Raw genomic sequence first — 15,370 nt, 5'->3', positions numbered from 1 at the left:
CCACTATGTGCTGTTGATGGATGAAGCAAGGAAGAGAATTTTGCCATTGCTTCTTAATGAAATTTTAATTATTTATTACTTCACCTTTAACTGGAGAATTGTGTTGGGATGCTCATCACAAGAGCTGTAATTTTGTGTTTCTGTCCCGCTTGAGATATGGCTTTCATTTCCAGGCATTAATTTCACAAGTTCCCAAATGAGATTCCTACTAGTGAGAAGATACTTCTCATTCTGTGAATAGATTAAAAAAAATGTTTGGTGGTTTTTTTTTTTACTTTCTTTACAAGATTTCCATAGTATCCATACTAACATAGGTTACATATGATAAAGCATAGGTTAAACAAGCAAATACTTCTCTTGAAAGACATCTAACTTGAAAGACAGGCTTCTGTCACTGATTATACAAATTATCTTACTATCAAATAAGACTTAAGTCACAAGACTATTTGTCACATTTTCACAGTTACAAAAGAATTAGCTTTGCTATTTTAGGGACACAGTTATCAGAATGGTAAAAACATGCATGTGTATATGTCTTAGGAGCCTAAATCCAGTTTTCAAAAGTGTTTTAGAGAATGAATCAATTGAATTTTGGATCTTGACAGCATAAGTTGCTTTCAAAGATAAGATTTAGACTTCTGTGTCCCCTGGGTGATTCTTAACAGTTTAGCAGAGACAATTTTCCCAAAAAATGCTTCAACATGAAAATGACACTTTAAATGTAACAACCAAAAAGCTGATTTTAGTGTGTGCATGTGTTATTATTTTCTAGGTGTATGGTACTTAAATGCTGAAAATGGAAAAAACATTCAACTTCATTTTCAGGTTTTTGATCTGGAAAATATTTATGATGTAGTTGAAATCAGAGATGGCAGAGGAGCCAATTCCTTACTTTTGGGCAAGTAACACCATTGGGTACTAAAATGAATGTAATCAGAGAGCTGGAAGCAAACTGATGGATATAATATAAAGAAAACTAATTATCCCTAATTTCATTCTACCTTTCTTCACATTTTGGGGTCTCAGAAATTATGAGGAAAATGAGAAAGCATACTGTATGTGACCTCACATTTCCCAAATGTTTGCATACACTCTGCTTTCTATGCAATCCAAATGAAATTAACTTCTCAATAAATAAGACTGCTCATGTATGTGGAAAAACAAGCATAATCTCTTAGCTGAACCTTATTTTTTATATGGCTATGTCAAATTTGGGCTTGAACTTTGATCATTGCAGTCTAATAACAGTTAGGTTTGGCAGAATAATTGTATTCATGTAGTAGCAATATTTGTTTTCGAACCCAAAACACTTTGAAATGCATAAGAACAAAACTGGTTAAATGTATTCATGTTCTGCTGGAGAACAGCTGTCTATACAGGACAAGGGCTATTGCCAGATGTCTTCTCTACAACAAACCAGATGACAGTAATCCTCTTTACGGATAAATCTGCAACAAAGAAGGGATTTCTTGCAAACTTTACTACTGGATACCATCTAGGTAAGCACATGAACACCTGTATTTAAGAGGTTATACACTGGTCAAATACATTGGAGAAAAAGGGGAAAGTGGAAGGTGACTCTCACCATTTGATCAACGAAATATGAAAATGTTAAAGAGAAAAAGCCTAGCAGTTACCCATCTGTACTTTACGTTTTCCAGCATGAAAAGTGATGGGTTTGTTGCTTTAGTGTAATTGGACCAATGTCTGTATCTCCTGCAAATCTGTATGATATTATGTGAAAAATTGACTCAAAATGTACCAAAACCTATTCAATTATTGAAGGTAAATACAAACTATTCCCTATACAAGACCCCAAAAAGAGTATCACTTTGTGACTCATTTGAAAGTGTTGTTAATGTATTCTTAAATGCATATGTAAGATATTATCAGTCACACCACTAGAAGAGAAAAATGTATATGGTAACTCTAATTACTGTTTGCAATATGGTCTTTCTTGCACTTTTAGAAATTTGGTCCTTAAGGTGTGAAGGACCTGGAAAGACAGTCTTTCACATATTTGCTCAGCAGTGTTTATGGTCCCAGCCAGTTCCCTTCTGAAAGACTTCTGGTTTTTTTGGGGGCTGCAATTAGACTGTCACTCATATAAGTAATTCACCAACCAGCTCTCTAAAACTATGCAAAGTGGACCCAAATGCTGAAGTATGTGGAAGAGCGATATGCTTACTAGGACAAACACTTACTCTAAGCCAAATCTTGATGGAGTTAATTAGAGGCTTTTTATTGCTTCTGTGGAAGTCTGATAGCAGAACAAAGTGAAGGAAAAAGTAGTTTGTATTCAGAGATGTGTGAAGTACCATTCGTTTCCATGAACAGAAAGTCAACAAGAATATATATTTTTCTTACTTTATGCATCATAAAAAAGTATCTCCCAGCATGTTTAGCTAGCTGCAGCTTTTTTGTAGATTAACAGTAAGATCAATTTTCATAATCTTTAAAAAAAGTCTTAAGCATTGATTTACTTTTGAAAATCAGCTCCATTTAGTCCCATTGTGCAAGGCTGAGAGGTAGGTTTATATGGACATATGACCATTTTGCTGCTTCTTGTTCTACCTTCTCTATCCCATTTGTTCAGTCCAACACTATGCTTTTTATTTTTAGCTAGTTCAGCAACTTTGCTGAGCCAGCTTTGCCCATATTTTGTTGTAAAATAAAAATCAAGCTTAGCAAGGCAGAGTTCTCGAAGATGCCATTGCCAGTTCTGGTTAAATATATTTTAAAAGTTCCATTTGCATGAAAATTATGCTTATTCATGATCCTTGCAGCCAAAGGACAGAGACTAGTGTCATTAACATGCAGGCCCAAGGATAAAAGGATTGTCAGTACATAAATTAATTTTACCAAAAAAAGCTAATTATTCTTTGTATTTTATTTTGCCATGAAATATTGAGTTTTTGAAAAGGAAGCATAATTTGAAAATAAATACTATTGGGTAGTATGCAGTATAATAAAAAGCTTGTCTGAGTAAGAACTGAATTCTGTGGAAAATCTGCATCAGTTATGGCCACTGAACACATGAAAATCTGGTTCAGTCCTTTTATAGACCATATTCTTTTGATTCCATATTGTACAACAGGCCTTACTGACTAATAAATAAATCATTTTATATAAATATTAAAAGTTCAAAAGCAAAGCAATTATCTTGCCTTAAATGAGACTTTTAGATAATTAAATGCTTCAGTCAGTAACTCCAGGAAGATAAAATAAAGAAAATAAATTTTCTATAGAATTTGAGTTTATGAGTGTATATTTTCCCCAAATATATAGAACAGTGCCATTAAAAATACACTTTGGCCATAGAAAGAATTATAACTTTATATTTGCTCTCTATCTGATCTGCTTCTGTTACGCAACTGATATTGAAATTTCTGTTACTTTTGTCTCTTCCCCTTTTCCTCCAAGATAGGTTTCGAAAGGAGACTCTTGCCTTTCAGTGATTCTTTACTACTTACTGTGCTTGACTTGACATACTTTAAGGTCTCTAAACTTTTGTGAAAGTGCTGAACATCTGAAACTTGGAATCATTAGCCCCTTTTGACAGGATTTAATCAGGATTTGACTCCAAAGTTTACTACATGTAACAGAAGAACACTAGTAAACAAGCAATGCTAACTATAGCAGAAACTACAAGGTATAAAATCACAGACTTCATTCTTAATTGGCTTCTATTTATCTGAAAATAATCTTTATTTTGAAAAAGAGATGGATAGGAAAGAAAAGGAAATCAAGGGTTCTGCATACTATCCACTCAACTTTTCTTTCAGGTGAACTGTATGATCTCCAGTGAACATCAACCTTCCTCATAGTTACAGATTTGTTTTCCTTTCCTTTTTTCCTTCAGGAGCTTGTGCAATTGATGAGCATCAGTGTGGTAGTGGGGATTGTATACCATTGTACAACCTTTGTGACAACCTACCTCAGTGCGAAGACGGCTCTGATGAAGCAAAGTGCAGTAAGGTTTCCTTCATACAAAGAGAAGTAATACATGCATATTGGGCAAGAATTACCTAGGAGAATGGCCACAAAACCTCAGCTAGCATAAACTACTTACTGCAGCTGTGTGCAGCCCATGCCAACTTACACAGCAGTATCTCTTTGAGTTTCTCAGGGCCAAACAACAAAGTCACTTTTCTGAGAAAGCATATGTGAGGTCATGAAGACCTCTGGAAAAGGTAGGAAGTTCCTCTATGCTTAAAACGGTGGCTGCTTGTAATGGCCTCAAAATTAAATGGAAATTCATTACCTGCTTTCCTTCTGTATCCATTTCGTATTCCCAAATTCTATCACATTTTGCTGTAATTAATTTGATTCTCACAGCAGTATACATTCTGCAGCGCAGAGTAGAGTATAAGAATCTTCTTGTTGGAAACTCCTAGATAGTTTTGTGGGTGTGAAGCCAAACTGCAGCACATGGCACCCTGCAGCCTGCCTGGATTCCAGCTTGTGGAGGCATTGCCTTAGGGTGGCAGGATTGCACAGCTGCAAAAGCAGCATCCATTGCTCATAGTGGATGTGCAGGCTCCTACCAGGAGACTAACAGCTGCTGTTGCTTATTCCTCTGGTAAAATGGTACTTTCCAAAATGTAGGTTTACAGTATTTGGCTTCATTTCACGTAACATGGAAATAGCATTCTCTAAACAATAATGTAAATGTAAAACTAATGTTTAAATCATGTTGGGCCTAGCACAGAAATTAAATTGCTGTTTCTGACAGTCTATTATGGAGCACTAATGGAAAAGTTAAAAGTGGGCTTTTAAGCTCAGTGCAACATAATTTTCCTTTGTTTTAAAGAGGACTGCTAGGGATCAGGTATGTCCTTGGATGTGTGCTGGCAGTTCTCATTGATTTCAACATCTTTTTCATGCAGATATATATGTCTGTCTGTGTATGTGTCATATATAACTATATGTATACATATATATGTCTGAAGGCACAGATTCAGTCTTCACATTAGTGCAATTAACTATTTTGTTGCAAACATATTCTTCCTTTAAAATGCATAGAATAAAATTCACTTCAGTTTCTTCTTAAGCAAAGAGGACTTGAATGGGTTTTTCCAGTCCTTGCTAAAGAACATCTGAACAAGGTAACCATCACCTACATTAACATGACGTACATTTTCCCAAAGATTTATTCTTCCGTAGATTGTCTATTACTTCATAAAAAATTACTCCACATTAAAGAACTTGTTTCCAAAAACCCATTTAATCCAAACATAGGCTGAATCAATCTAAGCCTTTAAATAAAATGGAAATTAAATTAGACATCCTCACATCGAGTCTTTCCAGTGTCCAAAAGTCTTGCCCATTTTCCTGAAACCAATTTCAATTTCTTATCAGAAGTGGCAATTTGAACTAGACAAACTGTCATTTCCGAATAGTTCAATTTCTGAAACTTCTTGTGGACTGAAAAGGCATAGGATACCTTCTCCTTTGCAGAATTCTAAAATATATGACATTTTAATTAAGCAGTTTTTAAGTGCTCAGTGTTTTATTCCTTACCAACAATATATTTGGAGAACATGGATCTGATGAGGAGAAAGGAAAAGGAATTATAGTACAAGTAGAAGAGAGGAGAAATGTCAAAAGTAATTTGGAGAAATCTCACAATACAAACAATTTGATTTTTCAAGACTGCTCAAATATTTCTCTTGACTGAGGTTTATCATTAGTTTATCACTGTATATCACTTCTTTCATTCATGCACTCTAGGTGTCAAAAAGGCATTCCTAAAAATCTTTTTTTTTCTTCTTTTTTTCTTTTCTTCTTTTTTTGCTATAGTATGTATGCTTTACTTTTTTTCTGGAAACATTTTGGTGGAAAAATGTTTTCTGGACAACTAAAATTTTTTATAATAATTATTTTGGCAACCAGTAAATTTCAAATGCATTATACATTTTCCCCTACTTTATGCTAGCAATAACTGTCCTTTGCCTGAAATGCAGCTTGTAGCTCCTGAGACATATGTGGGATTCTGTTGACCTTCTTAAGCCTTATGGTCCAACTTCCTTCCTTACTATGCCAATAGCATAAGATTTTTCACCAAATAGTTAATGAGTTTCTGAATTTTATTTCTGAATATTTTGTTTGGGGAGAAGTTTTGATAGGAAGATTGGTTTTCAGGGAGATTTGATTTTTTTGTGTGTGTGCTTTAACTAAAGATGCAATGAAAACAGTGAAAATTCTCATGGCAATTGGAACTGGAAGATCCAATTTTTCTGTCAGCTCTGATTTTAACCTTATTTCCAGTCAGTGTTACTGAGCTAAAGCTTCACATAGTGTCTGGAAATTATATATTGCTGGCTAAGGAAAAACATTGGTTAGAACTGATGGAAAATATACTGTTTATTGTCTATTCATGAGACATTTGCAAAATACAGGGTATGAAACTTTCCTGAGGCAGAAATATAGAAGGAGATGACAATAACATTTCCTTCCTGTGGGAACACAACATCCTGGAGATGCTGGGTTTATTACCACTGTAACTTATTTTAACATTTTTTTGGTCTTTGCTGCCAATACTATGTCTGTTAATATTACAGTTCTGTTTGCTTGGGGTGGTGGGGAATGTGGTTTGCCACCTATCTAAAATGCTTCTGTTCATTTTGGTTTGGTCTACAGTGAGATTGCTTAATGGTTCTCTAAGCACTGAAGGGCTGGTACAGGCAAGAATTGGGAAGACGTGGCACCTGGCATGTGCGGATGACTGGAATGAACAGACTTCAGACAGTGTTTGCCAGCTACTGGGGTTAGAGTGAGTGAAAAACATTTATTGTCCTTGTAACTTGTTTGCAGTATATTGGTGTTTTCCTCATCATTTTACTGGTGTCTTTACCATCAAAAAAAAGGGCAAAAGTATTTTTCTGTGGCAAGTGAAGTGCTTGGTGTGCCAACAAATTTGTAAGTGTTACAGACCCTGTTTTGATGGCATTCATTACAGGACTGATGACTGAATATAGCAGATTAGGCATGTGGATACATAATGGAGAATAATGAGAGACTGATGTGGAGGTATTAGTCCTTTGTCGCTTTATGTCACCATTTACATCTTAACTTTTATAAGGATGGCTCAAGAATAAAGCTGGAGCAAACGGCAGCCTTGGCTGCTCTGTTATCATACTAATGTTCATTTCAAGTAAATTCCAGATAATCACCTGGCTATTCTGCTATTGGGTTCCCAGTCCATTTCATACCTATCATTAGACCTGAGCTATTGGGTGAGGAAACTATTTCTCTTGAGGCACACTTAGAAGGGGGAGAGAGGAGGGAAGTATATGACTGAAAAAATACATTTGGCGTCGATCACTGTTTAGCAGAATTTCCAGGGAAAAGGTGGGGAGGTTTGAGTGCAGAAGTGTTGTATTTTTCAATCTATGGTAAAATTAATAGCCTAAATTCTGGCCTTACTTACACTGTATGCAACTTCACTGCCATTCACCGAATAATAAATAGCTTTCCTACAGTGCTGAGGTTTTTAGGGAATGTCACTTATCCAAGTAATAATCAAATTAAATTCTAAGGTTGCAATTCATTATGTTGGTCTCTGACCAAAGTAGGATGTCTGCCAATGTCCTTCTGATAAATTAATTGTAGAAATCACAGAGTTAAGGGGACTTAGAAAAATATCCAAGTGTTATTTGAAAATACTTTTAGTCATTGGATGAATGTGTGCTGGATTTGATTTTTTTTATTTTTACTTTTTTCCCTTTGAGTAAGTACTGCATTTACATAAATATCAGATAACTGTATGCACAAATCCTGATTGTAATTTATGTGTGTAATTAACTCATTTATGCATGCATATAAGAACATGCAAACGATGACTAAATGTTCTTCTAGTCAAATACCTTGTTCTTTACAGTAGCCAGTAGCCTTCTTCCTCTGATTCTTTCTCCACCTGCCCTGCCTCCTTTCCCTCTATAACTTCTGGACACTAGTCATTTTGTGGTCTACTAGTTTAATTTACATTTTTAATTTTTGATAGGCTTCAGTGAACTTTGTCTTCCATGGTACTTTCTGTTACCTTTTAAAAATTACTTCTGCTTTTGTCTCCATAACATTCTGTGGCAGTACACTTCAGTTTGTCTATATAAACTAGTTGGATATACTTGCTAAAAATAATCCTATTACATTCCCTAGTTACATGTTTTTAATTCCGTTTCTTAGTTTATTACATATTCCCATTGTCAAGAAAAAATATTTTTAAACCTGAATTGCATCACATTCTCATATCCCGGGTGCTACTGCTGTTACTGATCCTACAGAATAGGATAAAATACTCATATGTATTTTCATATATTTAACTCCTGTAAGCACTATGCTATTTCTGCCTTCCATGAATCCCCCTGTAGCAATTTTGTTACTAACAGATGTTTGTAACAACAGGTCTTGAGTAGGCTATAGCTCATGCTCCCATACTGAATAATTACCTAGAATCATGCTTCGTTAGAGAAAGAGGCTAAGGTTCATCTGGAACAATTTACTTTTGCTGTTAATTGCTTATATATTTGTTAATCTCATTTACTGTTTAATTTATGAAAAGAACTGAAATTATAGGAGTCCTGTAGCATATCCCAATTATTCATGTAGCAGGGCTAGAAAGTGCAATGTTCCATGCAGATTCTAATAAAACACAAATGTGAATCTTTTTGCCTCCGTTTTTCAAATCTGTGACTGTCACATTTGTGATGTGTGCCAAACAGGAAGCAAATCTGCAGGCATGCTTATGCGTTCATCTACAAAATATAGCTTAGGTAAATCATTTACAAATATTCTTAATGAGTCTGGAGTGCAAGGTGCACAAATTGATGCACTTGAGAAACCTGAACAAGACCCTTTGCTCAGCTTGCACTTGCAACTGTGTGCATCTGACAACACTGTTAAAACCCGATTATTGTTAGCATCACTTTTCCTTGAACCAACATTGAGCTTTTCAACATTCTACTAGTCAGGTGTGAAACGTTCTTGTTTCTCTGGGAGCAGAGCCATCTGGGTCTTCACTGAATTGCATGCAGGAATGGGGACAGACTGCAATTTTGCCATACCCAGAAGTCTAACAAGGGCTGAGATTTTAAGCCTCACTCTCAGCCCTGCAGTGTATTTTCTTCATAAATGTGCAAAATTCTTGAGAAGGAAATGAGGTCATTGGAGTTGAGATTTCCAGGTCAGTTAGGTTTTCATCCTCCCCACAAATGAATGGTCAGTAGTAGCTACATGCCTAGTTCCTGGAGACACCTCAGAAAATCCTGCCTTTGAATGTCAGACCTAGGTTCTTCAGTGTGCTAAGAATGTAACACATAGCCTGAAAGGGGTGGAAATGATCCCCAAAAATTTATACAAAAAAAAATTGTGTTCTCATGGGTAAGTTAGGATAATAAACAGAGAGCATGATCTTACTCTTCTGTAGAGCCAATGAGTGTCATATGCTGGATGTAAGAACCTGGTTCTCAATGTTTTCAGCATTAAGAACCAGAATTAGGACATTCCTAATAATCTGGTGATAGAATTAATTTCCCGATAGTTGTCACCAAGTAATAATATGCACTTTGACCTGAAAGCCACAGGAGGAATCTCAATGACTTTTTTTGGCTTTGTAGGTCCACAGCTTCACTTCGGATCAGACACTGCTTAAACCCATTGCTTAAGAAGCTTCATTTCAAATCCAGAAAGTATAGAGAGGTTACTTCTATTTATCATCTTCAAATTTTCATATATAAAATTGTGTGCACACAAGCATTTAGAAAACAGCAGCTCTTCATATAAATTCACATGACCAAAGCTTTTTTTATGCCCAAGAAAATGTTCCCTGTTTGTAATTTACTACTATTCTTCATTGTTTGTTTTTCTGTCAGAAAAATCAGTGGATGAAAAAGAAACACTGCCCTGTGTCTCAAACACAAATTAAACAAACTGCAAACATTCCACAGCCTGAGAACTAAACAATTAATTGCAAAATGTGTGAACATGTTTTCTTCAAATAAGAAAATAGTTGGTTTGTTGGTTTTTTTTAAACAGGGAAAAGAACTGGAGCTATCCATCATACTTCTTTCTATCCTTATTCTGAATTTTTTTTTCAGCATGGTACCACTTAATGTGAATCTTTCACAACATTTGTAACTGCTTATCGTTACTGAGCACTTACGAAACAGAAAGGCTGAAGTCATAGTGATCCATAGAGTATTTAGGTACATGAAAACCAATAATATCTGAGGAATTCACTGCACAGATATCTCTTTACATCTGTGCATAATAAACTTCCAAGACTGTTCTCTAAGTTTTCTGAAAGTTTTGCCTGGTGAACATGTTGAATAGATTGAGAGTTACTTAACACCTAGGTTAGCCTCTTAAAGAGCATTTTTGTCACAACCTGAAAGATTTCTAAAAGATCATCTTCCAAAACAGAAATTAGAGACCTGTGACACTGCATTTGGGGACCTGCAGAAGAGACTATATTCCTGTTACTAAACTGAATATCTCCAGGAAAAAAAGTACAAGATTTCTTATACTTACAGGAATGCTTAATCCTCATCATTTACCAATAAAAGGCTTAGAGATTTCCAGTTGTGTGTGCTTCAGTGCACTAAATAACTAAATGAAATTATCAATGTTTTTCTCAAAAAAGGGCTTAGATTTTATTTCAAAAAGCTTAATAAAGCTCCTGTGGTTACAGAGAAGCTCAGAGAAGTGCCAAACTGTAATCCAGAAATTTCAGCAGAGGAGTGGGAAATAGTTTGCTCAGTCTTTGCTGAAAAAGACCAAGAAAGATACTGAGGTGAGTCAAGAGATCTTCACGAGTATTATGAGGTTGGTGGAAGCTTTGACTTGGAAGGTTTATAGTGTTTGCCCTATTACAGAGTCTGTTAAGAGTAATCTAGTAAAGCACACGTGCATTCATTTGAAGTTTCCTGGTATAATATGCCATGTAAAATATAAGCCAGTGATATTCATAAATGTACATACTCTAAGCTTTTCCTGACAACATGTTTATTTTTTACATCGGTAAAAGCTCCTGGCCCACTCTTTTCAAAGAAACAATTTAGTGCCTTTTTCACACATTTGTACTTACTGTAGCTCAGTGATTAGACTGGTCTCACTTAAGTTCTTCATTGTATAATTTGACTTTACCTACCTGGGTTGGCACTTCACTACTCTCCCAGACCATCTAACAGGTCAAGTCAGGGTTCTGGGGTAATTTCTGAAATACGTATTAGTGTACTAGTGTTTTATCAATATAAAAGTCTGTGAACTAGAGTGTACAGACACTATCTACCTATCTATCTAGAGACAGCATTAAGGCCTTGATCATTTCCAGGCTGAGAAATGCTGCAGTAATTACTTTTTCAGTAGGGTAGGTCATGCAGCTGTCCTAGTGGCACAGCAGAGCTATTGAACCCCTTTCTCCTATGGCCGGTCTTACTCTCCATACACAGCAAATTTGCAGGATGATTCTAGACTTCCCAGGAGAATGAGATTTACTGCACTTGAAGAGAAGAGATGGTGCTTCCTTCTACACAGGTGCTCCCTGTGTATTAAACCTGCACAAATTGTTCTCCTCTTGCACCTGAGATAATGTATGGCTAAAGGCTCAGGTGGGAGTACACTGTCACCCCTCAAAAAATTATGTAGTCTGACCACAGCTATCTTTTTTCCCCATGCTTCCTCAAGAGAAAGCAAATATGTTTCTTGAGTGTATGTTCCAAGCTGGTCATATGCAGTATCACAAAATATATGGTGCATAATGGGTTATAAAGTAAATCTGGATATGGGTTGTAAACATTAAAACAATTTATCTCACTGATAACACACAGAATTCTTGGTGTTCAAAAGGCCATAATTACAAAAAAACAGTTAGTTGAGGAATATACCCCACTTCAGAGGAATTGTCCTGTTCAATAGCAAACATGACACCCTTGACTCTACTCCACAAACAGTTATTTTGATTTGAACAGATCTACAAGGTGGAACTAATTTCTAAGGAAGGTGGCATTTATTCCATTAGGTTCTTCATGATATAAAATAGTTTCATTTCTTCTTTAGGCACAGAAGTATAGTATCGATGTAATTATCTCCCCTCAAAAAAGCAAAACTGTGATCTTCCAAGGTTCATCTATTATGGTTCCATTTTGCATGCTAAGTTTTAGATCCATATATTTAAAAATTGGTACTGCAAACCCTTCATTGTTACACAGAAAAACAGAAATTGATCTTTTATGCTATTAAAATAATTAATTTCTGTCTTTTTCAATATTATTGTAGTATTATAAATCTTAGAGTAAGATGTAAGAGTGAAAGTAGGTGAGTTGCATTTTAATTCATGTGAGTTCAAGCCTCAAATATCAACTGATAAATAGTAATTATTTCAGGAATAAAATGATGCAGTTTATTCAACCACCATAATCATTTCTCAAACATTCCTCCACTGGTGGAACAGGAAAAAAATACCTACAACTATGCACGTGTGTCTTTTCCTTCCAGGGATGCAAATATGTCATCAACTGTATTATTCACTGGAGATGGCCCATTTGTCAACATCACCACAACAGTGAACCACAGCCTAATATTTACAAAAAGGTGGGTAGATGGAGGTTTCTTCCTCATACAAAGAATAAAGTATGGTGGTGATCATTTCTACACTAATTTCTAGCTCAAGTTTATCTGAGAGGTAACATGATTCTATATGAAGTCTGGACTATAAACATACCCAGATTTTATTCTCTGTCTGCTGCTGAATTCTGTGTAACACTGGGCAACTCACTCTTCCCCTTTCCATTCTTGTCCATCTATCGTAAATTTAAAAGGAGATGCTTGCTACATTTTTAGCTAGCATTCAGGACACTCTTAAGTGAAGTCTTCATACATTTACTTTAGAAACGATAAATAATGCTATTTTTACAAAACATTTCTTATCTAGAAATCTTTAATTATGAATATGTAATATAGTAGAAGAATTGGAGTGGCATTCACCCATAGTTACATAGTGGTTATCACACTAGGTTCTCTGTGTAGTCAACGTAAAAATAAGCACTCCAAAGTGTGATCCATGAAGGTGATGTCTTGAAATATGATGAGTGAACTTCTGTAAACCATTGACTTTATTAATACAGACTTAGGACTAATTACTAAAGTAAGCAACCCACATACAGATATCTATATATAGACAAATCATTCCCTCTCAAAAATGACTTCTGGATTTGTCTCCACGTTTAGAAGTGAATCATTAGATGAGATGATCCTTGGCATACATTCAATTATATTCTAATCTTTCTCAGTCCAAATAACAGCTGAAGTGATTCTGAAGGGTCCTATACTCTGGTAAAGTTTCTTGCAGATTAAAATTTAACTTTAGCACAGTATTATATTCTCAGGTAATTCTGGGATTTACAGTACACCTCCAAAAGGAGAAAGGCTTGCTATGATCAAATTATATATATATATATATATATATATGACTTCAAGTATTATCTTTCTACTTATAAGAAGGGTTATTATACACATTTTTCTGGAATCCTACCAAAAGCACTAAGGCAGAAAATTATGTCTAATTGCTTTAAATGCTGAAACCATGTTGAATACAGCGAGTCCACATTCTTTTACATTTCCTTCATAAACATACCACATAGTAACAAAGTAGGAATTAATTCATAATTTGCCATGCTGTATTTTATCTACAGTAAAAAAAAAAAATACATTTTATGGTTTAATCTTACTCTGCTGATCCCAAACATTTGTCATTCTCATTGGTAATGCAAGTATCTTAAACTAATGGAATATCATTGCAAGCTATTTTTCTTTTTTCTTGAGTGGATATCTAAACCAGCATTGCCACAAGAGATCTTAAAGAGTAATGATTTAAAGATGTCTTCTGTTAATATCTATTAAACACTAGAAAGTGATTAATGCAGGAGGAAATGGAATAAGTTCATTTATCTTAAGTTGTATATCTGCTGAAGAAATAGGTATCTTCTACCATGTTTCATCTGGACAGCTGATAGGAATCGTTTCACAGGGTGACACCATTTGCACATTTGCACACTTTTTTGGTACAGATAATGAATAATAGAAAGATGACACAGATTTGATAATTTAAAAAAAAAAAACCACACCAAATTCATTAACTGGTAATCAAATTATAAATTGTATTTCTCACATTGTCTTTGGTCTTTATTCAAGCGTAACTACCATAGAAGCAAAAGAGGGTGCGTATCATAGGACTTGAAAGCTGTGGTGGCAGAGACAGCGAAACTGTTCTCTGATGCCCTTAGGTAATGTATTTCTTGGCAGGATAGCTTTGTAACAGGGCAAAATCCTGCCTTGAATATATATGTGAGGAGATTCCACAGGCATAATTGCTTTTGCTAGTCCTAAGTGAAGATCATATTTACAGACGTCTCAACCACTCCACATTTCTTCCCGGCATGCTGCTTCATAGATGAGACTCAGAGAAGCACACAGGATGGGTATTCAGCACATGCAATGCCTCTGTTGCCTTTTGGACTCTCCTGTGCTGACCAAGAGGCAACTGAGGACTGGTGAATGGAAGTGCAGGCAAGGAAGTGGTTTTCATACTGGCAGCTAGGTTCAGAAAGAAAAAGTAGAAGCCCATGAAGTAATTTCTACTAAAGCAATCAGTAGGTACTAGTGGTGGGACAGAGACTCTCATTACATGCAACTCCCTGCTTCAATGTGAAAAAAAGGGGACAAATCTGTCATGTTGGATGTTAGTTTGACTAGTTTATAAATCTATCTAAAAGGAAGGTAGGATTGGATAAAGGAGCTAATATATAGTACCATTGCCCACCTCCTATGGAGGGAGCTTGCTCAAGAGTATTTAGTTGCCATGAAATTTATGCAGAAAATGGTATTGGTTTCCTGCAGGTTTATGCATTTCTGGTTGTCTTCCTTGTGTTTGTCTCACTACCAAGGCACACCTTTATGAAGTCAATACAGATTTGAATACAAATCACAGATTTTGGTTTTCAGTTTTTAAATTACAGATTTAAAATTATCTATCTTGAAGTGGAAAATGGCTATGTGAGAATATTCAGGGCTGGAGGCATGTCTCATTCTTACCTGCTCTGTAGTGAAAATCTAACTGGGGAGGTGGGGGGTGGTTACAGTTCCCACTTGCCCTTGCACCACTCTGCCATTGTGAAAACGCTGGGTCACATCATGCATTATTTCCCTCACAACGGATACCAAATTTTAGAGCAGAGTGAAGGATACATAATACCGTTTCATGTTTAAAGTATCCTTCCCTTTTTTTATTTTTAAATTATGTGGAAATGCATACTGCAAACTAACCATTGGCAGATTTTTTTTCCCCTCTCTGATATATTTCTGTATGTATCAG

At 35.6% G+C, this 15,370-nt stretch overlaps 2 protein-coding genes across 2 annotated transcripts in view; one reads left to right on the top strand and one right to left on the bottom strand.

Moving 5' to 3' along the window:
- Nucleotides 1-15,370, top strand: part of TMPRSS15 (transmembrane serine protease 15) — a 57,818-nt gene that overhangs the window by 34,816 nt on the left and 7,632 nt on the right. Inside the window, exons 15-19 of the mRNA XM_055801901.1 lie at nt 773-898; nt 1,368-1,499; nt 3,863-3,973; nt 6,643-6,775; nt 12,496-12,591. Coding sequence (XP_055657876.1) covers nt 773-898; nt 1,368-1,499; nt 3,863-3,973; nt 6,643-6,775; nt 12,496-12,591 — 598 coding nt within the window. The remainder of the gene's footprint in view (nt 1-772; nt 899-1,367; nt 1,500-3,862; nt 3,974-6,642; nt 6,776-12,495; nt 12,592-15,370) is intronic.
- CHODL (chondrolectin) overlaps nt 9,691-15,370 on the bottom strand; it is a 45,315-nt gene continuing 39,635 nt past the window's right edge. Inside the window, exon 9 of the transcript XR_008746939.1 lies at nt 9,691-14,592. The gene's annotated coding sequence lies outside the window, so the exon portion shown is untranslated. The remainder of the gene's footprint in view (nt 14,593-15,370) is intronic.

The sequence above is a fragment of the Falco peregrinus genome, chromosome 4 (assembly GCF_023634155.1).
Source record: "Falco peregrinus isolate bFalPer1 chromosome 4, bFalPer1.pri, whole genome shotgun sequence".
Classification (NCBI taxonomy): domain Eukaryota; kingdom Metazoa; phylum Chordata; class Aves; order Falconiformes; family Falconidae; genus Falco; species Falco peregrinus.
Note: the sequence above shows the minus strand (reverse complement) of the source record. Positions and strands in the feature narration are given on the sequence as shown.